The 27,529-nt window shown below is 35.8% G+C and overlaps 1 protein-coding gene across 2 annotated transcripts in view; it reads left to right on the forward strand.

The window, feature by feature from the left end:
- The window catches only part of COL9A1 (collagen type IX alpha 1 chain), an 89,194-nt gene that overhangs the window by 25,544 nt on the left and 36,121 nt on the right, over positions 1-27,529 (forward strand). For both annotated transcript variants that reach the window (XM_032275602.1, XM_032275603.1), the window contains 18 exons: positions 4,497-4,550; positions 5,173-5,208; positions 7,094-7,117; positions 7,474-7,527; positions 8,812-8,865; positions 9,520-9,552; positions 10,326-10,382; positions 12,203-12,256; positions 15,704-15,757; positions 18,354-18,407; positions 22,033-22,086; positions 23,469-23,522; positions 23,657-23,710; positions 23,844-23,897; positions 24,324-24,377; positions 25,520-25,564; positions 26,657-26,710; positions 26,799-26,852. In XM_032275602.1, the coding sequence (XP_032131493.1) occupies positions 4,497-4,550; positions 5,173-5,208; positions 7,094-7,117; positions 7,474-7,527; positions 8,812-8,865; positions 9,520-9,552; positions 10,326-10,382; positions 12,203-12,256; positions 15,704-15,757; positions 18,354-18,407; positions 22,033-22,086; positions 23,469-23,522; positions 23,657-23,710; positions 23,844-23,897; positions 24,324-24,377; positions 25,520-25,564; positions 26,657-26,710; positions 26,799-26,852 (897 nt within the window). The remainder of the gene's footprint in view (positions 1-4,496; positions 4,551-5,172; positions 5,209-7,093; positions 7,118-7,473; positions 7,528-8,811; positions 8,866-9,519; positions 9,553-10,325; positions 10,383-12,202; positions 12,257-15,703; positions 15,758-18,353; positions 18,408-22,032; positions 22,087-23,468; positions 23,523-23,656; positions 23,711-23,843; positions 23,898-24,323; positions 24,378-25,519; positions 25,565-26,656; positions 26,711-26,798; positions 26,853-27,529) is intronic.

A 27,529-nucleotide genomic window follows, 5' to 3' on the forward strand; every position in this document is an offset into this window, starting at 1 on the left:
TTATAATTTCCCCACTCTAACAGAAGTTTTGGATAAACAAATAAAAGTGCTTTGAAATTTTTAGAAGTAAAACATAGAAAACAATTTCAAGTAAATTTTTCTTTGTTTATATTTGCAGACTCACAGTGTAGCATAAACCATACTTCAAATATTAAAAGACATAAAAGAATAAGCTGTCTTAAGTTATTGAACTTTGACCTGAGGTAGAAAATGATGAGCATATTTCATCAGTCTGCTGGGACAGCAGAGGAAAGCAAAAGAGACACGGAGGAAGAGGGAGAAAAAAGAAAATCCATGTATATGCCAGTATTTTAGGCATTTTCTAGATCTCAGGGAAAATTAACTATACTATATACATTTACATAGAACTTTTTCCTCAAGTACTGCCACAAATATTTCTTTTAACCACACAATAACCTGGAAAGGATTGGTCTAATATTACTTTCCATAGATAAGGAAACTGAATAATTATGAAGACAAGTGGTTTCCTCAGAGAACTAGGGTTTAGTAGCTAAGATAGCAAAATAGTACAGATTTCTTGATTTTTAGACTCCCCAGCCAACTCTGCCTCATGCGGATACAAGCGAGGTTCTTAACAGATGAGAGAGAATAGCAAGAATAGAGAGAAAAAGCAATAGTGAATTTTTAGTACGTAAGTCACCTACCAAGAAGAATGATATGAATAATAAAAGCCATTTGTAATTGGTATTTTATAATTATTTATAAATATTGGTATGTTTTATATTCTCTGGCTTTTGAATTGAAGCCACATGAGACTTCTGGAACTGAAAAGTTTTCTTATTCCACTCTTTGATTTGACATTAAAAAAGTATCTTTTAATCTAACTTGAGAATGGACATCTTTGAGAATAATGAAACACAGTAACTGGATCAGAATTCGCTGTTTGTGTGTCCTTGGCCATAGGGGAGCTAAGTAAGTAGGAGAGCTTCAGCAGTCCTTTCCTGGTAGATGAACCTGAGTGTGCTGGTTGGACCTTAAACCCCCAATCTCTTCGTCTTCTGCTCTTTGGGTCATTACAAGCCTTGTTTTTTGGTAATGTTAAAAAATGGTTAATAGGATGATGGTTGAAAGAATCAGAAAGGAACCCTGTTCAGAGTTCATTGTCCTGTGCAGAATGAATTTTTGGCAGAAAATGTAAATGAGTCATAGCAGTTATGCTTCTAGGAGTATGCCTTGAGTCCTACCAGCTGAGCTGTCAGAATGCTGGAAGGAAATCTCCATTGAGGACTGGTATTCTCTGCCAAACAGTGACATGAAGTTCAGAACACAGTCAGCTTCAATATTATCCTGTATAGAACTTTGTATGAACATTCATATGAAGGTAATTTTTTCTGCTACTGGTAATGTTTTATTTCTTTGAAATAGGAATGGGGGTCTTATTGCAAATTGGATTTTGAAAATTATGTATGTGTTATGAGTGTGGTCTGTGTATTTCAATTCAAATCTGTCCTTTTTCAGGTTAAGTTGATTTTTATTTTTATTTTTTGGCTTATGGACATGTAAAATTAGAGAAGCCAGAACTTGGTTCTAACCTTAGGACAATTGTGCTGTTTTCAGCAATTATATTAATAGATAGATTAATTAATACATATTTTCATATGTACTATTTGTTGTGACATACTCAGAGAGATCTTTAAAAATAGTATTTTATTCTTTCTTATAACATCCATATGAGATAAGAAGAGGAATTAGAATAAAGTATAAGAATTATAGCTAAACCGTGGTAATTTTTACAGGAAGAGGCTAGGTGATTTGTATTCTCTGAATGTATACAACTATTATCTGTGGCAGATGTTTTATAACTAGGATTGGGAGTTATTAAGAAATTATTCTGAAAGGTCAGTCTAGCTACAAATATTCAGGCATTGAAAAAGTGTGATGAGACCAGGAAGTACAGTACTGTGGTTAATACCTAGATTTTGGTTTGCTTGTTTGTAGGACCTTTTCTCAATTAGGAACAGCATCTAGAACACTGTGCAGTTAGGCACCTTGCCCATGATTCACAGCTGCTAAGTGGTAGGATCAGGATTTGAGCTGAATATAAAGATGATGTGGAGGAACAAGTGTAATATCTCTCCATTTAGAAGGACTCCTTAAATTTATTGTATATGGTAATCCACATCTTGAGTGGTTAGACGCCATGGCAACATGTTAGGACTGTAAAGGACATGTGGTTCTTGTCCTCAGGGAGCTTATGGTTTTCTGCATAGTTATTTTGTAACAGGTGTCACTGTAACATCTGACACCTGAATCCATTTTCAACCTAGTTCAAAGAACTTTCCAGTGATTGACATGATTTATCACTTCTTATGGAGGATTTTTTTTTTTTTGATACAGTCCAACTCTGTCGCCAGGTTGGAGTGTGGTGGCACGATCTCAGCTCACTGCAACCTCTGCCTCCTGGGTTCAAGCGATTCTCCTGCCTCAGCCTCCCAAGTAGCTGGGACTATAGGCGTGTGTCACCATGCCGAACTAATTTTTGTGTCTTTAGTGGAGACAGGGTTTCATCATGTTGGCCAGGATTGTCTTGATCTCTTGACCTCACGATCCACCCACCTTGGCCTCACAAAGTGCTGGGATTACAGGCTTGAGCCACCACGCCCAGCCTATGGACGATATTTTAAATATGAAATAACCTAAAAACAGCCTTCAGGTTATCCAATCATTTACTTGGTTCTGCTTTATAGTTACTGTTTTCCAATCTCATCAGTTATTCTAGTCATAGGTTGAAGAGTGTTAGTTGATTGTGTGTTTGAAAATTGAGCAGAATTGGTCTTGGAGGGTTTATGCATTAAGTGGGAGTTAGAGGATCCATTACTGTAGTTAAATATGCCCAGAGGTTTACAAAATTTACATGCCATATGTGTGTCCATAGTGCTCCTGGATGTATGGTTTGTTTGTGAAATACCAAAACAAACATTTCATTACCATAGGTGCTTAGCAACTGATCATGTTGAGGCTTGTTCTCAAATTACAGTGTTGTAATTAGACTAGGGCTCTTGAAAATCAAAGGCAGTCTGTCAGAAATTCTTTTTTGTGTGTATTTAACAGTTTTCTTCTTTGGTAAATTTCCACTAATTAACATTTTCAACTCATTTTTTTCTACTTCCTTTGATTCATTCTGTGACATTTTTAGGAAAATTAATTAATGTAGAGAAATGTAAAAATGGTGGCCAATGAACTAATTTCCTATGTGAATTATGTGAAGGAATTTTATTGATATTTATTTCAGACCATGACAGACTAAATATGAATGTTGGTGATCAATTTTTAAGTAGGGCTTACATATTTTTCAAGAGATCCATCTCTCAATTGATATTGTTTGAGTATTCTTTAAAATCTTGATAATAGAGTTAATAAGATACTTACACAGGCATGTATGTATATGTACACACATATATATCATGTTTATGTTTAAAAAGATATAATATCAAGATTACATTGTAAATGACAGCATCTGAAAGTGTCAAAGAGCAAAGAAAAAATTAAAAATAGCAATGTGTCTTTACCAAATACGGAAATTCTTGTATACGTGTGATATTATTATTCTTTAATACATGTTTTATATGGAGGACAATGATAAAGTAAATACTAGAAGGGAAAATGAGAATGTTTAGAATACGTATTTAATAACTGCTTTAGTATTAAATATGATAATTATAAATGTGGTTTATAATAATAGGCTAAAATTTTGCAAACCGAGTGGCATACATGAATATATATACTTAATTATAGTTATTTTTACTAAGAAAAATAATGTAGAAACATGCATGCTTCAAATGTTTCTACTTTAAAAATTAATATTCTTTGATAAGCAATTGTCATTGCTAGAAGTTGGGTAGGGGGCTGTTAGTGGCTATAAGGCAATAATGAGATTTTTGTGTTTAATTCTTATTGAGGAAATATTTTAATGACTTCCAAGACATTGTCGTCATGGGCTAGGGGGCTGTTAGTGGCTATAAGGCAATAATTAGATTGTGTTTAATTCTTATTGAAGAAATATTTTATTGAATTGCAAGACATTGTGGTCATATAGTTAGAAAGAGATTATTGTCCCATAGAGAGATACATAGTATTTTTGTTTCATAAATGAAGTAAAGGAGGTAAATAAACCTGAGTAAATGGCAGAGCCAAGACCCACTAGTTTTAGCTATTACAACATTGTAATTGCATTTTTTTTTTTTGCAAAGCAGAGACAAAAAGCACTAAATTATTGAACCCTGTGATAAACAGTGCAATTAGCAGGAAGTTAGAAATATGATACAATTTATCAAGAAAAAATAACCACAACAGGCAAACCTTAAGTTAATCTTCACTTTTGAGTTAGAATCTAGGAAGGTACTTCTTTATCAATATTTGCATCATACATATATAACCATCCTGTAGATGATTAATAAATAAAATCAAAGTTTTCCACCTAGTGGTTTGCCTAAGGATATTATGATAGCTCTAACATCATTGTCTTGCTCTGTTAGGGATTAACAGGACCTGATGGATCCCCTGGCTCTGTGGGACCAAAGGGACAAAAAGTAAGTTAGCCATCTCGTAATAACTGCTGGTGTGAAATGCTGAAGCACAATTTTATTGTAGTGTTTGCAAGCCGACTAAGTTATGAAGCATCTAAAATACACTTGTTCAACTAAAATTGTGTTTAAAAACACCATGATATGGAATACTATGCGGCCATAAAAAGAAACAAGATCAATTCCTTTGCAGCGACATGGATGGAGCTGGAAGCCATTATTTTCAGCAAACTAATGCAGGGACAGAAAACCAAATACTGCATGTTCCCACTTATAAGTGGGAGCTGAATAAAGAGAACACTTGGACACATGCAGGGAACAACGCACTGGGGCTTGTCGAAAAATAGCGGGGTAGGAGGAAGGAGAGCATCAGGAAGAATAGCTAATGAATGCTGGGCTTAATACCTGGGTGATGGGATGATCTGTGCAGCAAACCACCATGGTACATGTTAACCTATTTAACAAACCTGCACATCCTGCATAGGTACCCCTGAACTTAAAATTAAAGTTGGAAATTTTAAAAAAAGCCCTAATGGGATGTTTAAATGGTTTCAATACTTATGCAGTCTTCATATCTATATATTCATGCTATGAAAGGTCAGTACAATTGAACTATTTTTATTTTTAGGGAGAACCTGGTGTGCCTGGCTCTCGTGGATTTCCAGTAAGTAAATGTACAGCTACAGAAAATTTCCTATGTTTAAGTAAAATTCTGCCATTATGAAATTTTTTAAATGCAGTTTTCTGCATAATACATATGACAAGTAAGTTGATGACATCTGGTATGGTAAGCATTCCTACTGTGCATGGAAAAATTTTAGAGAAATCTGAATGTACAGTAGAAAATGTGTGTTCTATTTGCAGGCGATATTTCACAATAGACAATTTCCTCTTTACCTGCAATGACAGAAAACACTTCTTGCATAACAACAGCAAATCTAAGTATTCAATCTTTAGACCATAGAATCACACACCACATTCTTCACAACTGGTTTTATCTCTAATGAAACATCAACTAATCAGATATTATCACTTGCCTGACTCTGTGGCCAGTCTTCTTGTATATCGCATAGTGTCGCAGGCGTGTCTTGTTTGTGTATCTGAGGACTAGGTTCTCAGGCTGCTTTCCCTGTCTACTTTGCACTTTGTTCCACTTTCACTCTTGTCATTAATCTATATTTTTTCTTCTTTTTTGCTATTTGTGATATTTTCTTTGCCATGTTTCAGCATGTCAACTTTTCCATTATAAGCCTGTTTTCAGAAGTGAACAACTTGCTGGCCTTTCTCCCAGGTTTTTCAACTCAGCTCTTAATCTCAACATCTTATAGAGATGCCTTTTTTGTTTAATGAAATTTGTTGAACATCTACATTTCTGATAATGAAATAACTTACTGATTACATTGGTGTTTTCAAGCATAACACTTATTTCCTGAATTAACCTATGTATTAAAGTGTTCAAACGGGAGTCATTTTCTCAAGAATGCCTTTTAAAATTCTCACTGATTATTAAAACACTGAAATTCTTGCTTGTTTTGCCAGCTCAACTAATAAGAAATAATAATATCATTATCAGTGCATTGATTCAGTGGGATGCTTTGTATATGGATATTTTAGAAAAGCAAGTCTGGAGTGAAAAGCTAACATGAATATTGTATCACAGACAGCTCTGAATAAAAGCTGTTCTAGCCAATGTAGGAAAGAAAAGAATAATGAGAAGTCACAAGGGGAAAAAAATTGAACTTGGAAATTAAAGAGAGAGAATAGAGATCTAGGCAGCTGATATTCAGTTTTAATTTCAACAAGCGTATTATTAAGTTTTGTTATATACTAGGCCCTGTGCTATGAGTTAGGATAGGAAGATGAATAAGATGTGGTTCAATCCTTGATCATATAAAGTTTGGTGTTGTTAAAGAGATATAAAAAAGGAAATAGAATGACTAGCTTAAAAATAAAATATAACATATTAAATTAGTTTCCCATTGTAGGTTACTTCAGGAGTGACACCATTTTATTTTCAATATCTACTGGATTTAGCGTCTGAAAATATAGCCCAATCTTTTGAAAGGCAGTTGTGTTTCTGATCCATTTTTGTCCCTGCCTCTCTCTGTGATAGGTGTTTGTTTGGGGAACATCTAAACATAATTTTTTAAAGATTGTAAAACTGGAATGCATTTAATGTAGGTTTCATATAAAATGCTACAAATGAATAGTCTTTAAACTCTCCAGTTGTAATGCACCCCTTGGTGAGTGACGGTAAGTTCTCCTGAGGGCAAGCATGGATGGCTTCTTTACTTTGATTTCCTTAAAAAAAAAAAAAAAATTTGGAAAAATACCAGTTCGCATAGACATCAAAGGAATGTTTGAGGAGCTGAAATAAGCCTCTGCTTTCTTTAAAAGGAGAGCCATGTTTGCTTTTCTTTATCCAGTGCTTTCTTTAGAATAAGCATCATTTTTAGTAAGGATTTATGGTTTAACTGAGTTCTGTCTACGTTCATATTTATACTAAGTATAAACCTCATGTTATAAACATTTTTATTGTACTCTTTTAGGGCCGTGGTATTCCTGGGCCCCCTGTAAGTATCATTTCATAATTTATTTTACACAAACTATAAAAATGCCCTATTTCTCAAATTCCCACCTTACTTTTCTACTAGCAGTCTACTCAGCGGTGTTTATAGCATTCTACCTACAAGATCTTAGGTGGCTAACTAAGGATAACACCCTTATTCTGCTAAACAAAGTATTTATTAATTTAGGAAATTTCTGCTTTATCTTAAGTAATTAAAGATTGGTCAAATGAGTTATTGTCTCATTGGAAACCAAAGCTAATACAGAAATATAATTCTGTTATTTATCATATTTAATATCATGTATGATAGATTGTAAAAATATTCATAAATGACCATTTGCTTTTATTTGTTGACTTCAGGGTCCTCCTGGGACAACAGGACTCCCTGGAGAGCTTGGCCATGTAGGACCTGTTGTGAGTACCACAGTGCATTTTGATAGACCTTTGCTGATTTAATAGAAGATGTTACTTGGGAAAGCAAATTGTCCTAACTGTACATTTCCACTTGCAATCCAAAACATGGCAGATGAATTTCATTCCAGTTTGTAATATTGATGTGAACCAGGAATAATAATAATTTTTGCAGAGTGATTTAAATTTTTACCTAAAGTTTTCAGCTAAACTTTTCTTCTCAACTTCTAGATTGTCAAGTAAGGGAGTGTCATCCTCATTTTACAGACTCTCAGCCAGGACTAGAGTCTAGTGGCTTTTGTATTAGACTCTCCGCATGAAATAAAAGGAAATAGTTTAAATTATTACCATGTATATTTATGTTAGGATCATTAAACTATAATTCAGTCAACAAAATTTAACTTTTAACATTAAAGAGCGGGACTTCATAAAAATGTCTCATATAAAATGCCTGTTATTGATATTAATAAACATTTCAAAAACATTGACATAGTGATGTTATGTGAAGGTGGGTGATTGTAAACTCACTATGGGAAGTAGTCATGTATCATATATCTTGTTTGTTCCTCTACATGTGTTTACTGTTTGGAAATTTATTTAGTGAACAAATGAATAAATATAAAATGATTGTAAAGTTAAAATAATTGTAAGATGCTTCTGACTTTTTATGGCAGAACATCAAGAAGGAAAATGTGCCAAGAGTAAACACTGGATGTTAAGAGTAATTGGAACCTATTTCCATCTGAATGGTTTACTTCAATGTAGCTTTCTTTGATTTTCTGACCCATTGCAAGAGAGTGCAGTGACAGACCAAGTGACAGATTGTGGGTGAACAGCACTAGCAAGAGTCAGGCACTGCAGAGATTAACCTTCATTTCACAGCTTCAGACTGAGTACAAGACTTCTTTTGTGCTGATTAGCCGGATGGCACTAGCAGTATTGGTTGCTCTGGGTCCTCTGTAAATCAACTAGAAAAATAAGTAGTGTTTCCAGTTTGTTTTCAGAGTAGATAAAATGTTCGTCCTGTAGAGAAGAACTGGCTTTGCTTTTTCCCCTAGCCTTTCTCTGACTTGTTTTATTACCTCAGTGAGACTGGAATGCCTTTATTATTCTCATTTTGTAGAACTAATTGGATTATGGGCCACCCATTGATTTTGGTGGCAGGTCTATGCATGGCTGAGCTCAGTAGGGGTTTCCAGTAGTACCGGTCTCTCATGCCTCACTGGTTTTATGTATTGTGTTTTGACACATGTATAACTACTATGTCACAATTTTCAAATAACTTAGGGTGACCCTGGGAGAAGAGGATCACCTGGACCCCCTGGACCCCCAGGACCCAGTGTAAGTTATTTGCAGCTTGAATTTCTCTTTATGTCTGAGAGTCAAGGTTGAAAAAAATCTAAGAACCCAAAATGGAAGTTCTTATTAATTGAGTAATTACCCCAAATTTCCAAAATGGCTGTCAATTTCTTCATCCACCCAGAGCATGGTTCTTTTTAGGCCAAAAAGTAGAGGAATCACAATAATTTAAAAGGTGGTTTTTATATGGCAAGTCTTACTCATTACTTTTGAAGTCCTTAGACAGTTGTGACGTCTGAAATGCTCAAAACTTGGATATAAATGAAGCATTTTCAAATAAACTAGTTTTTACAAAGATACTCCTAGTAAGAAAAATGGTAAGAATAGGAGTTTAAATAAAAGATAATTCATATTTTTAATTTATAATTCAGAGTTTCCCACATTTTCTATTTTGCCTCTTATTTCATTTCCCTCAATGTCTTCCCAAAATAATCTACTGCAATTTATGGTTTTCCAAAAAGAACATGCCCATGAGTCAGGATTTTAGAATATTAGCATATTATCTGCTCCTATTTGTTTTTTATATTTTATTAAACAAATATATCTCATATTTTTGCCTGATTAGATTTCTATTATTAGTATGTTTGAATTCATTATTTAATTATATTCTCAACTTTAATATTTTATTTACTTTAGGGAACAATTGGCTTTCATGATGGAGATCCACTGGTAAGATGCTTTCCGTTGATCAAAATATAGTTTCAATTCAAAGACCATATAGTCTGCAGATCAGTTTTCTTTGAAAGATCTCCCTGGAATATACTATGTGTCCATGTTTTCCTTTTACTCAGATGGCAGAGCAGTCTGTAACACTAGTGGACTGGTGGCTTTCATCTACTCAGACTAATAATTTTTCATTATAGATATTATCTTTGTTTTTCTATAATCTTTTTACATTATGACTAAGGCATGCTTTTCACGAGAGCATCCAGGTTTTAAAGAGATAAAATTCAAGTAACTTCCTTTAGGATTCATTTTACTCATAGATCAACACTCCAATGATAGTGATAATGTGCATTAAATGCCATGTAGGACAATCTGATGGGAGGCATGAGCCTCAGGATGGGGCTAGTCCAGTGGAATGGGAAGGGGAAATAAATCCAGTCATGGTACAATAGGTTATCTGTAAATACATTTTCTTTAATAAATTAGATTTGAAATAAATATTGCAAAATATTAACATTAATTTAATCTGGATGGTAAATTCATGGGGGAGGATATTTGTTATATTCTCTACACTATTCTGTTAGCTAGAAATATTTCTGGGTTTAAAAGTGAAATAATAAAAAAGGAAAGGGATATTTTGAATTATTTAATGAATATAATTGCAATGGAGTTCTGTAACTGGAATCCCTTTAAAAAAGACTTTGTCACAAAGCAGGAGCCCTAGTTTATGCACTCTGCATGTCTTTCTTTCTCTCTGTTTCCTCTCTCCCTGGCAGTGTCCCAATTCCTGTCCACCAGGTCGCTCAGGATATCCAGGCCTACCAGGCATGAGGGTAAGAGAATAACTTCCAGTATTTTATCTTTAAGAATATTATCCCCAGATAAAATGGAGCCTTTACTTTAAGCATTAGCCTCCCCAGTGCAGAGACCTCACTTGGATGGATCAGGCAAGTAGTGGTTATTCAGTCCTAGAGACTCCAGCTGGCCCTGACATGTATTCATAACAAGACATGCATGTTTAATCATAAGATGCCTTTCTAGTTCAGGGAAGAAATACCAATAAAACACATTGGATTGAGATACTTTAAAACACCAAATTAAGATTCAGAAGTTTGCTTCCTGGCTGGGCGTAGTGGCTCACGCCTGCCTAGAACTTTGGGAGACCAAGGTGGGAGGATCGCTTGAACCTAGGAGTTCGAGACCAGCCTGGACAACAGAGGGAGACCCCTGTCTCTATAAAAAATAAAAAATTAGCTAGGCGTGGTGGCGTGTAATTGTTGACCTGGCTACTTGGGAGGCTGAGGTGGGAGGATCACTTGAGCTAGAGAAGTCAAGGTTGCAATGAACTGTGATTGTGCCAATGCACTCCAGCCTGGGTGGTGGAGAGAGACTGTGTCTCAAAAAAAAAAAAAAAGTGCTTTCTATTAAGGAAGATAGTGGTGGGGGTAGTTGGGGGGGGGTCTGTGTACATAATGTACTTGATAACTTTTAGTTAAAAAAAATTTGAAAAACTGTGCAAAATAGGAAAAAGAGACTTTCCAAAAGTATTTTTCTGTCACTGTAATTACTTCAAAATTTTCCATACAGACAAAAAATAAATACCAAATTGTGGGCATAAATTGTCTTTTCTCTCTCTCATCTCTGAGTCTAAAGAGATTTTGAGAAATTCCAAACCAATATTGCTCTGCTATGATCTGGAAGGCCCCAAGGCACTGGGTTTCCATTGGGTTTTTTCTTAGGGCAGTTTTGGTGGGTTCCCTCAACTGCAGAAGATTCGGGCCTGGACTGGTGTCCTATTTTTCAAAAAGACTTCTTTCAGGGGCAAAAGTTCTGACAGTCTTCATTTTGGAATGCTTGTCTCACAGTTTTGTCTCCTGATACTACCCAAAGCAATCAAATGCTTAGGACAAGTGGTCTGATAAGAAAAGACAGGGATCTTCTTTTCATCCAATGTAGCTTTCACTCACTGCCCTTTATTGCTTTCCCTTTGCACTTAAAAATTGTACACAGAAAGAGGCAGAAGGTTGTACAGCAGAGAACGTCCACTTATACCAGCTCTTCCTCCATCTCCAGGAAGGAGTTGGGAATGGAGGAGGCTAAAGGGTTTTCAGAGCAGCCTTCAGAGAACAGGGGATAGCCAGCTGAGCTCGGTCAGGCCTGTCACTTCTGAAAGGTTAAGTTACTGGAACTAGAGAAAACTTAATGCTCCTAACCCGCGTGAGAAAGTTGGGGAAATAGGGATCCAGGAAATAGCGAGCAAGTATCAATGAATCACATTGCTGAACTAGATAATGAAGTGTTTGTTAGTCTAGAGAAGTGTTTTTCTATTAACTAAAACTGATGTTAATTATATATGGCAGTCATGTAATATACATGGTGCTATTAAGGTAATTTAAGGCACGAATTTTCTTTATGACATAATCCATTTCTAGTGACACTTTGGCACTGATTTAGGGAAGAAGGATCACTTTATGAGCCTTCTGACCACTTTCTGTACCAAACTCAGGACAATTATATATATACATATATATATACACACACACACACACACACACATATATATGTGTGTGTGTGTGTGTGTGTGTGTGTGTGTGTGTATACATACACATATATACATATATTACTTAATGTTTATTTATTTTGCATCTGTTAGGGTCATAAAGGGGCTAAAGGAGAAATTGGTGAACCAGGAAGACAAGGACACAAGGTAAGGAAAATGAGTATTTAGTGAATAAATTGTGATTAGGAGTTAGTGATCACTGTCATTATGGGAAATTAGGAATCATAGGAAATAATGAATCATGACATTTTACCCTTCTTTTTCAAATAATAATTAACAAGTTCTAAGTGGATGCATCAATATCTGACTAAATATCATATTCTAAAGTTGTCAGTTACAAAACACACTTACAAATAAGGCACCAGCCATTTTCATTTTTTTTCTGTGTCACTATCTTTTCTTTTCAAATCAATCACACTTAGCTTTTTTCCATTATGCTGTGATAATCCAACATTATTCAGATAGTTGTTCCACTTCACCAGACAAAATTTTATGACATTTGTAAAATTTTATGACAAGTGTTGCTGAGACTAGCAAACAGGGAAGTTGGTAATTGGCTTATTGCTTCTCATCTCAAGTTCTGAAATAATTTATCTATTTATTTCTGACCTCATTTCCATATAACCTAGATTTGGAGTAAGCTGGAGGTTAGTAATAACTTATGTTAGTATCTGGATAGAAATAGAATCCACAGCACAATTTGCATTGCAGCTGGCATGAGCTGCAGAAAAACTAAGGCTGGGATTTAAAGCAAGGTAACCTATTTGCCCTTTTTTCATCCACTAGTGTCTAAGTCATCTTTAAGTATCTAAGAATTTGACTTCCTGCATAGTAGGTTTTGTCTCAGTAAATTTGATAATATTTTACAAAGTCAAGTTGTTCTTATTAATGTAGGTCCTGTTTACTTTTTTTCAACTATGTCCTACTACACCTTTATTGGGTAGTGACAGAAGATTAGTTTGTTTCCCTTTGGAAGTCAAGAACTTGAGAGGCAATTTATCAATGTCTTCAGGGATTAATATCCTTGAACTTCATAGCTAAAATCAGTCTTTTAAATAACCTCAAATAATCACAATAAATAGACCAATTTTCTCTACCCTGTTTCAGTTTGGACATTTATTTTAAAACTCTTTTATTGCATAGGCTGTGATAGTTAAGGCATTTTATTTATTTGAAGCATAACAGCTGGGTTCCTGATATCAAATTGGAGAAAATAGGAAAAAAACCAAGTGCTTTGGAAATTTTTCTGTGTGATCACTCTTCTGCTGAATCTTAAAAATTTTCATTAAAAATTTTGACAAATATAAAGTACCTTCTGTGTGCCGGGGTTATTCTGAGTACAGGGGACACAGAAGTAAAAAAAAAAAAAAAAAAGAAAAGAAAATAGGTCCAAGCACAGGGGACTAAATTAAATATGTTGTAGCCATATAATAATAGAATATTAGTTAACTACAAAAAACAGGTGTGTATGAATATTAAATTATATCAAAAGATATTCATGAAGTATTCTATGCAGTAAAGCAAATGTAGTAGACTTCTGGTATTTTTCATGTTTGTATCCCTTTCTCCTTCTCTTGGTGATGCTTTCCTTTGGGGAACTTTCAATCCCCTATCCCACGGGATTTGGAGATGGAGATGTTAATCCAGGTGCCCCTCCACTTTACCATGAAGCTAGTCTTTTTGGTATTTAAACAAGTTATTATCAAGACTCTCAAATTTGGTTTGTTCTTCAGTGGGAAACCTACAATTTTTTTTGGTATATCAAGTAATTGGTCAAAATTTACTTTGAAAGTTGTTGAAAATTTCTTTAACTTATTTCACATTTTTGTGTCACTTAAAAGTGTAAGTGATGATGTCTTTGAAAGTCGATAGAATGGCCATAGTTCATTGCAGAATGAACCTTGAAAGGGTGAGCAGGTAGACTGAACTGAAACTGGAAACAGAATGGTAAGAGCTTGGAGGCCTGAAGTTTGGATTCAAATTCACAAATTCGTCTTGAATTTTACCCTACAATTTAGTTAATGAAGATTTAAAAAACTGCTTATGAATATAGGAATGAACAGTAAAATTTCAATTAAAATGTCATGTATTGGCAACATCATACAGTGGATCAATACTCATGCAAAATTCAGTGAAATGATAAGTTGCTACTCATAAATTTGTCATTTGACTTCATGATTATGAATTAGTTGTGTGGTTTTCACCTGTAGGTGAAACAATTCAAATATATTACTCCAAAGTTCATGGAGAATCTGTGGAAAATACCCTGTACCTTGTTATGGAAAAATTGCACTGGACGTATCAATCACTGCTGTTTTGTAGCTAGTTTTATATTTTTGTAGGGAAATAGAAGTAGCATTTAATTAGCACATGCCAAGAACCAGCTAATTCTCTGGCTTTCCCATTGGGACTGCCTCTTCCCAATGTCAGTCATAGACTCTAATGAAATATAATCTGAATATAATTATGTGGCTAAAACCAATATCTACAACTCTCATAATTTGTTTTAAAAATCAAGATAAATGATTTCAATATTGTCAAGATTTTAATTCTTGCCATATTAATCTATTAACTTAATGCAATCCTAGTACAAAGCAAGCAGTCTCTGTAAAGATCTGCCCAATGATTCTAAAGTTTATTTGGAAGAGTAAACATTCAGGAAAATCTAAAATATAAGAGTAACTATAAATGAAAAATAAAGATAGGGGAATTCTTATCTGAGAGTAAAATGTATTATAGAATTTCAGTAATTAACATGTTTTGGTATTGGCAACATCATACAGCACATCAGCAGAGCAGAAGCGAAGTCTAGAGCCAATAACCACTTAGTATATGTTAGGATGAATTTTGAAACCTTTGTGGAGAGAATCGATTATTGGAACAGTGGCCAATTACTGAGAAAAAAGAAAAAATATTTCTATGTTTTGTTTTACATCAAAACAAATTACTGATAATTAAAGATTGCTACATAAGAAGTTATAACATTACTAGAGCAAAAATATAAATAAATGTATATTTTTGGAGTGGAAAAGGCTTTTCTATGAGTGACATCAAAGGTATAACCCATGAAATAAATGACTGATTTATATTTAAATATTGTATATGGTGCAAAAATTATAAGAAAAGCTAAAATGAAAATTATCATGAAAAACTATTGTAGCTTATGAAAACATTTTCATAGTATAATTAAATTTTTTTATAGTAATACATCCTCCTCCACTTGACACACACTTGAAACATAAATAAGTATCTTTTCTCTCTCTCTCTCTGTCTCTCTTGGTATCTTATCTCTTGGTATCTTTGTCTCTCTTCCTCCTTGGGGCACTTTAGAAAAACTTTGAAAGGATAACATTTAAATGTTACTGGTATTTATAGTTAAATGGTGGGATTTGGGTGACTTTTTATATGTATACTTCTCTGTATTTTCTAAATGTTCTACAATTACTTTGGAATACCCATATAAAATAATTTAAGAAAGTAGAATAATCCAGGAGTCACCAAGTGAAATTAAAACATACTGAGTTAGACCAAGGCTATTTCTATGTTCATTTGCTAAAATAACATTTGGTGTGCTTTTCTCTGTTGTTTTTTTAGGGTGAAGAAGGTGACCAGGGAGAACTGGGAGAAGTCGGAGCTCAAGGACCTCCAGTAAAGTATTTTTTAAAAAATATTTAACTAGGTTATGTGAATTTTTTTTCATGACTGTTGGAATATTTTCTATTTAGCAGTTGAATGAATAGCATTACATGAACTTGGTGTCCTCTATTTTTCCACCATGCCAGCATTGGAGGATAACTACGATAACTACTTTTTCACAATTGGAGAGGGTCCTCATTATATATTCTAGAACTATTTTTTTTTAAAGAAAAACTCTACCTATAACTACATACATTCACCTATCAGATTTCAGGGCCAGGTAAATGAAAAGCAAATATTAAGCACAAGAGGATGATAGGTATCTTTTATGTCCTATTGTATTATTGCATGATATAATGAGAAAATTTTGTATATTCTAAATATGCAGTAGGTATATCATTTATTGGATTAATGTAGCTTATTTAAGTATGTCATCATTATAATTAACTAAAACATTCTTAACTGCTCATAATCATGTCTTTTAATAAAAAGTCCCTTGTGCTTTCGCAGATTTCTGCAATAATATTCACATAAGGTGATTTGGGGCATCATCAAACTTCAATTTGAAATGTTGTCAAATCAGAATTTGCATTACTTTTGTATTACATTAAAATGAAGTTGTTACACTTTTTTCTTGTTAAAATGAGTAATGACAATTTTGGAAATAATAATCAAACAATATTAAGTAAGTATTGCAGCTAGCCAGAGTGTAGACTATGTAAAAGATGAGGTCAAGTATTATTCTTAGAAACTGAAGAGTTAAAGACGACAAACACAGAACACCCTTCACCTGCTCTGCTCTCCTCCACAGGACTGGTTGTTTAAAAAGGGTTCAGGGAGCTGCGCAGATTAATGTTTAAGGGAATTTAAAGTTTAAGGGAAATTAAGCTAAGTCAGAGGATCTGGAAGAAATGGTCTCTGCTTTTAAGCTACATGAAAACTTTCAGGAATCTGTTTGTGTCCAGGGGTGTTTGTTTCAGAAGTTTGCCCTCCCCTGAGTGTTTGCCATATGAGACACCAGGGGCTGGACTCTGTCTTGCAGGTGGGAGATAGTGCTACATGGTGTAAGAGACATATGCCATATGCTTTTTTTTTCATCTGATGAAAATTTGGTAGGAATTTAAAGGTTGTTGTTGTTTTTTAAGCCATTCCTAAAGATTTTCAAAACCGGATTTTGCAAGCAACATTCTAAAACTGTGTTTTCAGGGATTAAAAATCTATGCTGGGCGCTGCGTGGCTCAAGTAGTCCATTGGGGGATATCCATTAGAGCTTGATGACATTCTGGTATGTGGGAATAGGTATGCCAAATTGTAAAAGCACGTACTTTTTAAGTGTATATGCACAAATATAAAGTAAGGTGACGTGGGGCATCATCAAACTTCAATTTCAAATGTTGTCAAATCAGAATTTGCATTACTTTTGTATTACATTAAAACAAAGTTGTTACAACTTTTAAAAATATGCTTTTTGGAATATTTAGACAAAGCTCTGTTCTTTAAAGTAGGCACCTCAAGAGACAATATGTGGACAATATGTGGTATTCTCGTGTCATTGCTATTTACCTAAATATTCATTTTGTAGAAATAACCTTAGGGTCAGTAAATGAGCTACACAAGAAAGAGCAGCTTTCATTTGACATGGCCACATCTCACTCGATATTCTAAATGGATATCCTAGACTGGATCATTCTGCATATTTGAATTGCAGGTCATTCCGACTGATCTACGTAGAATTTGCGACTGGTCTGAATGAGGAGTTGGTCATGGATTTCCCCATTTTCTCCAAGTGAAAAGAAGAGGGAAATGACTGGACTAGAGCTCCTTTGTCTTAAGCCAATGGGGACGGTTAGCAGGTTGTCCAAAAGTAGCTACTCCCACTTTCCTAACGGAGCATTCACCCTCCTCTGCTTCCAAGGGTATTCTCAGGCTCACTCCTTCCAGGATCCATTTCTGGAGGCCTCACAGTATGGGGCCAGAGAGTCCAGAACGGTAACATTTCAGTATTGAAAGAGAAAGTTTTAGCATTAGCCACTCTTATGCCTAAGGTGGGTTCCTATTGCACCAAGTTGGAATTCAGAACGCCTTTCATCATAAGAATGGTATAATGAATAGTGACTACAAGGAATTGGTGGAGGCTCCAGCTCCTTTCTAGGTTATAGGCTTGGTGGGCTAGCCTGAGAACCTACTGCTTTTGATGGTGTTCACTGGTGGGAAAAAATTCTTTCAAGGTTTAAAATCATGTTACATGTAACCAAGTTACATGCCATGAAGCAAGTGGGAATGATGGTGTAAGTTCTACATATAAGTTAAAAGGTAAGTCAAACATATTATCACAATTTCTCTTGTGCTGGTATTTACTTTTTTGTCATGAGTGATTGTGTCAACTCCAGTTTTGTGTAAGATTTCAGAATTTTATAAAAAGGTTTACCATCAGAAGAATTCTCCGTGGACTTTCTAAACTAGAAATGTTTGTTTATATATTGTCACTATTTCTTAGTATTACCTTTGGTTGTGATAATATCCATTTTCTAAATCAGCTTTTGTGATGAGATTTTAAAAAATCTTTGCTTCAACTACAATAATTCACTTTTCTGTTTTACATTTCCAGGGAGCCCAGGGTTTGCGAGGCATCACTGGCATAGTTGGAGACAAAGGGGAAAAAGTAAGATGGCGATGACAATAATATAATATCAAAATGTGTTAAATATTGAAATTTTGGCTATTTAAAAATAACTTTTTATCTTCAACAACATTTTTTTTTTTGATATGGAGTTTCACTCTTGTTGCCCAGGCTGGAGTGCAATGGCACGATCTTGGCTCATTGCAACCTCCACCTCCTGGGTTCAAATAATTCTCCTGCCTCAGCCTTCTGAGTAGCTGGGATTACAGGTACCTGCCACCACACCTGGCTAATTTTTGTATTTTTAGTAGAGATGGGGTTTCACCATGTTGGCCAGCCTGGTCCTAAACTTCTGACCTCACGTAATCCACCCGCCTTGGCCTCCCAAAGCACTGGGATTGCAGGCATGAGCCACTGAGCCTGGTCTAACAACATGACATTTTATTGATGATTTGTAGGTGTGTGATTAGGTTTTCACATTTCTGTTGTAAGCACAGATTATAGGAATAAGCAGTATGCATGACATTTGCCATGTATTAATCTATTTTCAATTATATTGAGTAAATAGAGTTGTTACATTTTACCTCATTGTCATGATCAGTGTTAGCATTGATAACACTGGCACAGTGCCTGGAGTGCTTCTGGTCAGGCAAGGCAAAGACAGGGAGGATGGAAAAGGAGAGGTGAGCCAAGGCAGGAAACCCCAAAGACACTGGAGCCCCCTGTGACTCACCTGCAAGCTGATCCATGAGTCCTGCCCTCAACAGGTGTTATACACTTATGGTTAGAGGAGACCAGCCTGCCCTTAGCCTAGTCTCAGAAACCAGATTCTCCCAGCACTTCCATACCAAGACACTCTGCAAGCTGGTGGGGAGATTCCAAGGGGAATAAGACCTTGATCAAGTGAGTTATTAACTGGGCGAGACAAATAAGTAGATAGTCAACTATAATGCAAGCAAAAGAGACATGAATCTGAGGGCCAAGGTTATGATGGAGTGCAGAGGAAGCGGGGCTAATCTTGATAGGGAAACTGTGAAGTCCATGAAGGAGGTGGCATTAGAGGGATGTGGAGCCTGGAAGGATGAGGTGCTGCCATTGGTGAAGAACGAAGGACAGGTAATGCTTGACTGAGTGATTATCATAAGGAGAAACAGTGGAAACCTGAACGTTCATGATGTGTTCAGAAGTGTTTTTCTTGGCATGTGTATAGGGGTGTGTTTTGCCTCTCTATCAGATTTTAAGAAAATGGTTACCACTTCTTGGAAAGAATGTTACGATAGTTAATTTATAGGCTTCAGAAAATACAAAAAGCATCTTTGCTCACCATCACTTCTGACCCTGATCTCATTCTCTTGATAACCTCTGTAGCTAATTGGTGTCAGTTCCACCAGCAGCACAGAGACTTTTATTAACAGTTAAGTAACAAATATGTAGCACATTGTACATGCTCAATAAATGAAATTAAATTTTTCTTTTTAAAAAAGAGATGCACAGTTTGGTGAATCTTTGGTGAAGGATCAGGCTTATTTATCATTTTTTTTCCTGTTATTTTCATGTTTTTTTCCCCAGGCTCTTGGTCCCTTCTAGGTATTTTCATTTTATCTGCTTTCCTTTTCCATCTTTTCAATCAATATTTCTTTTCTGAAAACTCTGTATTTGTAAAACACATTAGTTGCATTCATATTTCTGTATTTGTTACCTTAAGTAACATTCAGTGTGTATCTTTTCTTTTACTCGATAATAGATCCCATTTATTTTCAAGCTGCTGATAACCTTCATTTTTTCTGGATTTAAATCATCCCCTAGAATATGTGACTCCTCACTTTGAAACCAATTAATGTTCTTGATATGCTCTTCATTTGAGATATTTTTCTGGTTGGTATTTTTCAAAACTTCTCATTTGCTCTGATTTCTGTCAAATTGCTTTAAAATAGAAAGCAAGCAAGCAAGAAAGAAAAAAAAGCTCTTCTTGTGAACTCAGACCCATGGAGTGGTTACCTAGTAACAGCAGTTTGGGTCTAAGCTCATGCCGAACAGTAATGAGAGAGAGAGAGAGAGAGAGAGAGAGAGAGCATCAAAGCCATTTCTATAATGCAAAGGCTGGGTTCTGCTCTTGCAATGCAAGGTGAATGATAAATTCAAGGTCGGGTCTTCGAAATCTCTTCTCTGGTGAATGTAGAATGCCTTCTGCTCTGTCCTACTTTTTAGGGATCAAAGAATTTCAGGGTGCTCTGGTGCTTCTGCTTTAGTTGTGTTCTTTTTTGATTCTACCTATGTCTGAACCTTCTGTCAGATTTTCTAATTTTTAATTCTTACTACAGATGTTTTCCACCTGTTTTTCTTGGCCTGACATCTATCCAGGATTCTTGATTGTTTTTCTTTTATTTTATCAACTCCTCATCTCAACCTGGTTTATTAGAAGGCTGCCTCATTATGCCTTTTTATTCACTTAGTAGATAAGAACAAGAAGGAAAAGGGTTATATTTTGTCAGGTAGCATATGTAGAGAGAGCACTAAAAATACTTCTTAAGATCACTTTTTGATTCACATGATGAAAATAAGGTGATAGTGGACAGTATGTTAGCCACCTCAGAGATTATTTCAAGATAATTCAATTTATAAAGCTCTGAGTCATTCTTATCTTATCACTTGGTAGAGTGGATCTGTTCTTGAGAAAATAGGTTTTTAACTTTATACAAATTGAACCTAATATCTCCAGGATGGGAGAGGGTATGCTCAGGTCCTCCCAGCAATTCATTCTTCTGAATCACATGGCTCGAGTTCTTATTCCAGATCTTGATGGAAGATCCAGAGTCCTGGAAATCCCTCTCACAGCTGTGGCAGCAACAGAATATAGTAGCTGTTCTTAGAGTGGCTCCATCTTTTTTGTGTTTTTGAGACAGGGTCTCACTCTGTTGCCCAGGCTTAAGTGCAGTGGTACACTCTCGGCTCACTGCAACCTCCTCCTCTCCAGTCCAAGCAATTCTCCTGCCTCTGCCTCCTGAGTAGCTGGGACTACAGGCATGTGCCAACAGACCCAGCTAATTTTTGTATTTTTAATAGAGACTGGGTTTTGCCATGGTGGCCAGCATGGTCTCGAACTCCTGGCTTTATATGATCTGCCTTCCTGGGAGTTAATGGTTTTCTTTCTTTCTTTTTTTTTTTTTTTGGAGATGGGTTTCATCATGTTGGCCAGGATGGTCTTGATCTCTTGACCTTGTTATCCACCTGCCTCGGCCTCCCAAACTGCTGGGATTACAGACGTGAGCCACTGCGCCTGGCCTGGTTAATGGTTTTCTATAGAAATTTTAAGACCCCTGGAGAGTGGCTACCAAACTACTTCTAATAGATTTACCAATCTATTAATAAGCACCTGTGTTTTTAGCTCCTATCAGCAACTGAGAATGGTTGCAGTATTAACTTAAAATATATAGAGTGGCATCAAAGATTGTGTTTAAGTACAGTTGGTATGCTGAGTAGATGTAAACAAGTGTTTTATGCCTCAGGTGCCTAAGTAATTACTTCTTAGGGATCACTGTATGTATTACAAGCACAAAACCTACTTTTCATTTTGCTATTAAATTTCTTTAGAAAGATGGATGCGTTCTCTAACGTAAATGACTGATCTCAGTTTTATTCCATTGTCTTGTTTTTTTTTTTTTTGCAGGGTGCTCGGGGCTTAGATGGTGAACCTGGGCCTCAGGGTATTCCTGGTGCACCTGTAAGTGATTTTCCTTCCACGAAACACAATGATAGATTTTTTTTTTTTTTGCTATGTATGCATGTGTGTGCAGTATTCTTTACATGTGAATAATTAAGTGGAAAATGGACAATGTATATATGTTTAAATTTAAATTTAATTAAGACAGGCATCTTTCTTGGGTACATAGAAATGCTCTTCTGGCTTGATATGATGTTTTTTCTTCACAGGTTAAGCCAAATTGTTAAGTATTTATGTTTGCTGTGCTTTCCTTTCCTTTGGTTGTCAGGACACTTAGAGTCTTAGTAACTATCTCATTTCTACTTTGTGGCCTGGTTGATCTTTTTCATTTTCTATGGTTTCTGACTTCATTATTCCATATTTTGATTTTCATATGTCCGTATGTCATTATTGTAGGTTTCCTCAAGCTTATTTTTGAGAGGGAAATAGACCAAAAAACAAAAACAAGCAAACAAAAAAAACCATCCATGGATAATTGCCTATGCCACATAAAAAGTAGAAAAAGATATAAGAAAGATAGAATATCCAACTGTCAAAGTCCTGTGTTCCAATGGGAAAGACAGAAAGTAACTCAATGAAAAACTGTACGAAATCAAACGCTAGAGAATGGGATGGATGTAGTCCATGTAAGAGGACCTGAGGGGAGCTTGGTTTGAAAGCCTGTGGGCAGGAAAGGCAGTGAAGTGCAGGGCTGGCACTGTTAGTGGTGATGGCACATGTGGGCTCTCATAGGGGATGTCACTGCCTGGAATGGAAAGTTTGGTTGAAAAGATGAGATTGGATGGATACTGTAGAGCTACATTACGGAGAATGTTTAATGCCATCCTGAGCCATTTGAACAGATCGGGTAGCAATAGGGAGCCATTTGAGGTTTTAAGAGTTAAGCAACTTAACAAAAGTATTTTAGGAAGACACAGCCTCTTATCTATTACCACCTGTCCCATATGTCAACACTAGCTAGATAACTTTGATAGAAATCACTAGTATTGACTGGGGGATTAAATATGAGGGAAAGATTGGCAACTAATCTGAACCTCAAACCTCTGTAACCGTCAATGAAGTTAGCTGATATGTAGATGTAGTTACTGATGTCAGCATCCAATGCATGGATCCATCGTATGTTACATGCAAGAGCACAGGGGCATAAGGCATTTAAGGGGAAAAAAAAAGACAGTCACATCTTAGTTATCTCTGTGGCAATATCCATTTTTAAGACAATACTGTTTTTATAAAAATATTTCTTTATCTAGGCTTCTTTGATAGAGCAAAGCCATCGTGGTGGAAGAGCAACAGTTGGGTCACATGGATGATGCTTTCTAATGTTCAAAAGTTGATTAATAGGTAACTTTTATGTGTATTAACAACATTTTATTTTCATACAGGGTGATCAAGGACAGCGAGGACCTCCAGGGGAAGCAGGTCCCAAAGGAAATAGGGTGAGTTTAAATTCAGTCACTCCAAGCTTCCTGCTTTTCAGTGTCATCTGCTGATTATGATGATCTCTTTGACAAGTCCTAAGTATTGTGATAACTGAACATGTCTTGTCTATTGTTTCTCTCCCACCATGCAGGGGGTTCAAGGTGTTAGAGGAATTCCTGGTCTCCCTGGGCCCAAAGGAGACACGGTATGTCCTGGGCTGTAGTCATCAAGCACATTTTTCAGTGATCACTGACTCGCAATAAAACTGTAGAAAATAATGAAGGGAAAAAGAATGTGACTGTGTGTAAGAGACAGTATGTTTCTTTGTGTGTGTTTAGGGCTTGGCAGGTGTGGATGGCCGTGATGGGATCCCTGGAATGCCTGGAACAAAGGTAGGCTGTGTAATGTAGTCCAAGAGTGAGTGCGGCTGTCTCTGCCCTGGCCAGCCGAGCATGGCAGTTCCATTACTAAATCACCGAAAGATTTATTTAGCTAGCTTTGGCTTTTTCCCTTCCTTTAATTTTTGAATCAAGTGTCAAATATGAAATACTTATTAGAGTAGTATAATTATTTGCTTAGTTTCAGGAACTCAGTAAAACTGCCCTATTGATGAAAGTAGGTTGAGAGACACTGTGCATTTTGGTTAAATTATGTCCTATTTCCCATCCTACTCCCCCACCCTAAATTAAGTGACTTTATAAAAGTGCATGTAAAGTCAGCTGTTGAGACAATCCTTTTACTAGAACTCTCCTCCCTTTCTTAAAAGAAATACAGCAGCTCATACAGGTTCAATCATGTGATAAAGGCATTTTTTTCAGGGTGAACCAGGAAAACCTGGGCCTCCTGGTGATGCAGGATTGCAGGGGTTACCAGTAAGTATTTGATTCTTTACATAGCAATTGGTTTATAGATATTTTTATATATTTATATAAAAATTTATATAAAATATATAAATATAGATTTTTTATAGATATATTTTTATAGATTCTTTACATGTTAATTGGTTTAAAGATACACATTTTGGGAAGAGACATGCTACCTGATTTGATAAGTTCTGGGAAAGATATGATGTTTTACTTTTACATTTTTACAATTTATATTTATATTTTATATTTTATACTTTTTCTCTGAATAGCTATTTGTGTAATAACTGTAAATAACAGGCTTTAATTTTATGTTTTGGATTCCTTTTCTCCCTTTAGTTTGCTCAGTCTTCTTTATATATTTTTGTAACTAACCCTAAGCTGTGGGCCAGTGTCACATATTTCATTCCACTTTAAACCAGTTCTAAAGTTCTTGTTAGTAATGTTGAACAACGGGGTGCTGAGTGTATGCTCAGGTGACCACTCGGATTATGTACTATTTTTAATCATTCAAATTGATATTTACTTGCATTAATGTGTCTGGAAGTTCCTATGGATTGTATCACATGTATTCTTGGCTCTTTGGAGGCAAATATTTCTAATTAATAAAGAATACTTGGTAGTATCAAAGCCTGACCCCCAATCTTTTATGACACCTGACACTTTTAAAATAATCAGATAATATTAGCACCAATAGTACCAAATCTGAGTCAGGCCCAGCATCCTCCTGTCATTTCCTTTTTCTCCGATAACGCCCAGCATTTTTGGGAGACCCTCCTTTTATCACTCTCTACATGAAACCCTGTCACATCCCTGTAGTCTCTGTCTTGCCTATTAGAGCTCCTGTTGACCTGAAAATGGGACTGGATTCTAATTTGGGAAGTTTGTCCTTGAAAAATAAGTTTAAAGACACAATTTGCTTTAAGCGTATTTAGCTTTAACAAGCCAGTTATAGTAAAGTCATGCCCTCTAAAACTGTGGGTAGTTCTATAAATGACTGTGCAGCTTTGGGAGCTAGGAAGCATCTTCCTCACATTAAAGCTTTGAGGTTGCCATGATCCCCTCAGCCTCCCTGCAGCGTGCAGTGGGCTTGGCATCTCATGAGTTCTCAGAGGAGGTGATTAAACGCAGATTGTGTATGTATTTTTTAGGGTGTACCTGGAATTCCTGGTGCAAAAGGTGTTGCTGGTGAAAAGGTAAAATATTTAAAAATTTAAATTACTATTTTTCTTAATTTCTTTATTCTTTATTAACGTATTTTATTTGCAATTTTTAATATTTTCAGCATGTCTTTCATTTTATATTTGGCCCTAGGGAGAAGTAAAAAAGTAAAAGCTTTAAGGCTTAAAATACTAATCTTTTTCCTAGCTATAGAAAGCATACTTTGACAAAGTGCTGCTAATTAGGTTTCCTTAATGAAAATGTCATCCTTTGCCAGTATAAAACAGAGAACATTTTATTGTTCCTTACTACCTAAAATAAGGAAGATATTATTAAGCCATAGAACTTATGTCAGAGACTATTACTAGGATGATTCAGCTAAACTAAAAAGATATTAGGCATTTTCTTCACATACTGATCAACCAGTGCTTATATTTTACACAAAGCCAAAATGTAGGCAGTTAAAAACAATAGGTGGAAAAACTTTTAAGAGACAAAATATAGCTTTGCTAGACAAGACAAGGGATAAAAGGTGAATAATGTAGACACTGGTCACTATTAGAGCACAAGGCTGTGACCCCCCGATCACAGAGTTCTGCAGTGTCTTGAGCGGAGAGGTTCCCAATAAGGACCACAAGAGACTGATGGTGGAGAGGGCATCTCCAGACACGTGCATTCTTTAGAGCCTGCGAACAGGGTTTTCTCATCAGCACATCCTATTTCCCCATGTTGGTCTGATTCTTAATAATTTCAATAGTTTAATGTGCAGTATAAAGGCTCAAAGAATTATGCTGGAGGTGGAAATGGTAAAGGAAAGACATAATATTAATATTGTGAAGAAAGAAAAATCCTCTAATCGAAGAGGATCCTCTTAAATGAAGGCTAAAACCCCTCCTTGTTTGACATTTGACCTTTAATGTATTTCTTAGACTAACAGACAATATCCTGAATCTAAAGGATTTTGATGTATATAAAAAGAAAGGGATTCTGCACATTCCCAGATTCTCAATGTGAAAGCAGGGAATGAATGCTATTTAAATGTAAGAGACACCCAGTATGAGTAAGGCAGATTGATGATTATACTTACTTCAACATGAGTAACTTTGAACGTTTCATTTTACCCTTAGGGTAGCACAGGTGCTCCAGGGAAGCCTGGTCAGATGGGAAATTCAGGCAAACCGGTAAGACGCCATTTTACCTTTCCCGAAGCTCTAACCTGTTGTAATCGGTAGGTGTTAACTTCTTTTCTACCTCCCTTCCTCATAACAGGGCCAACAAGGGCCTCCAGGAGAGGTGGGACCCCGAGGACCCCGGGGACTTCCTGTAAGTATTGCTTCCATGCTGTGCTTTCCCAAAGCACCTTCTCAGGACTTTGCTGGATGTACTTCCATTCACTCATTCATTCGTTCATTCACTCATTCATGAATGCTGTGTGATAATTAAGCTCATGCTAGTCCAAGATACACAAGGAAATAGAGTGCTATTTAGATGCACAGCATGTCTTTTCAGAAAATGGAAACAAAAATAAAGTGCTTCAAAAAGCATGGTGACCCTTTCTGCTCTCATCTCATTTTTAAGGAAATGTTTCAGTGTGACTTAAAAAGACCCAACGTTGAGATACAATTCACATACTGCATAATTAACCCATCTTTACTGATTTTTAGCATATTGATGAAATTGTGAAATCATCACCCCAATCAAGTTAAGAATATTTTCATCACCTAAAAAACAAATCCTTTACCCACCTGCAGTCATCCATCATTTCCTCTTAATTCCTTCAGTTTTAGACAACCACTACACTTTCTATAGATGTGCCAGTTCTGGAAGTTTTATGTAAATAGGATCATACAATGTGAGGTCTTTGTTTTTTAAAAAATACATAATTTTTTAAGATATATGGTCTCTCTCAGGCCGGGCGGGGTGGCTCACACCTGTAATCCCAGCACTTTGGGAGGCTGAGGTGGGCAGATCATGAGGTCAAGAGATTGAGACCATCCTGG

This window comes from Sapajus apella, unplaced genomic scaffold (genome assembly GCF_009761245.1).
Source record: "Sapajus apella isolate SASKATOON/1434 unplaced genomic scaffold, GSC_monkey_1.0 scaffold6, whole genome shotgun sequence".
Taxonomy (NCBI): domain Eukaryota; kingdom Metazoa; phylum Chordata; class Mammalia; order Primates; family Cebidae; genus Sapajus; species Sapajus apella.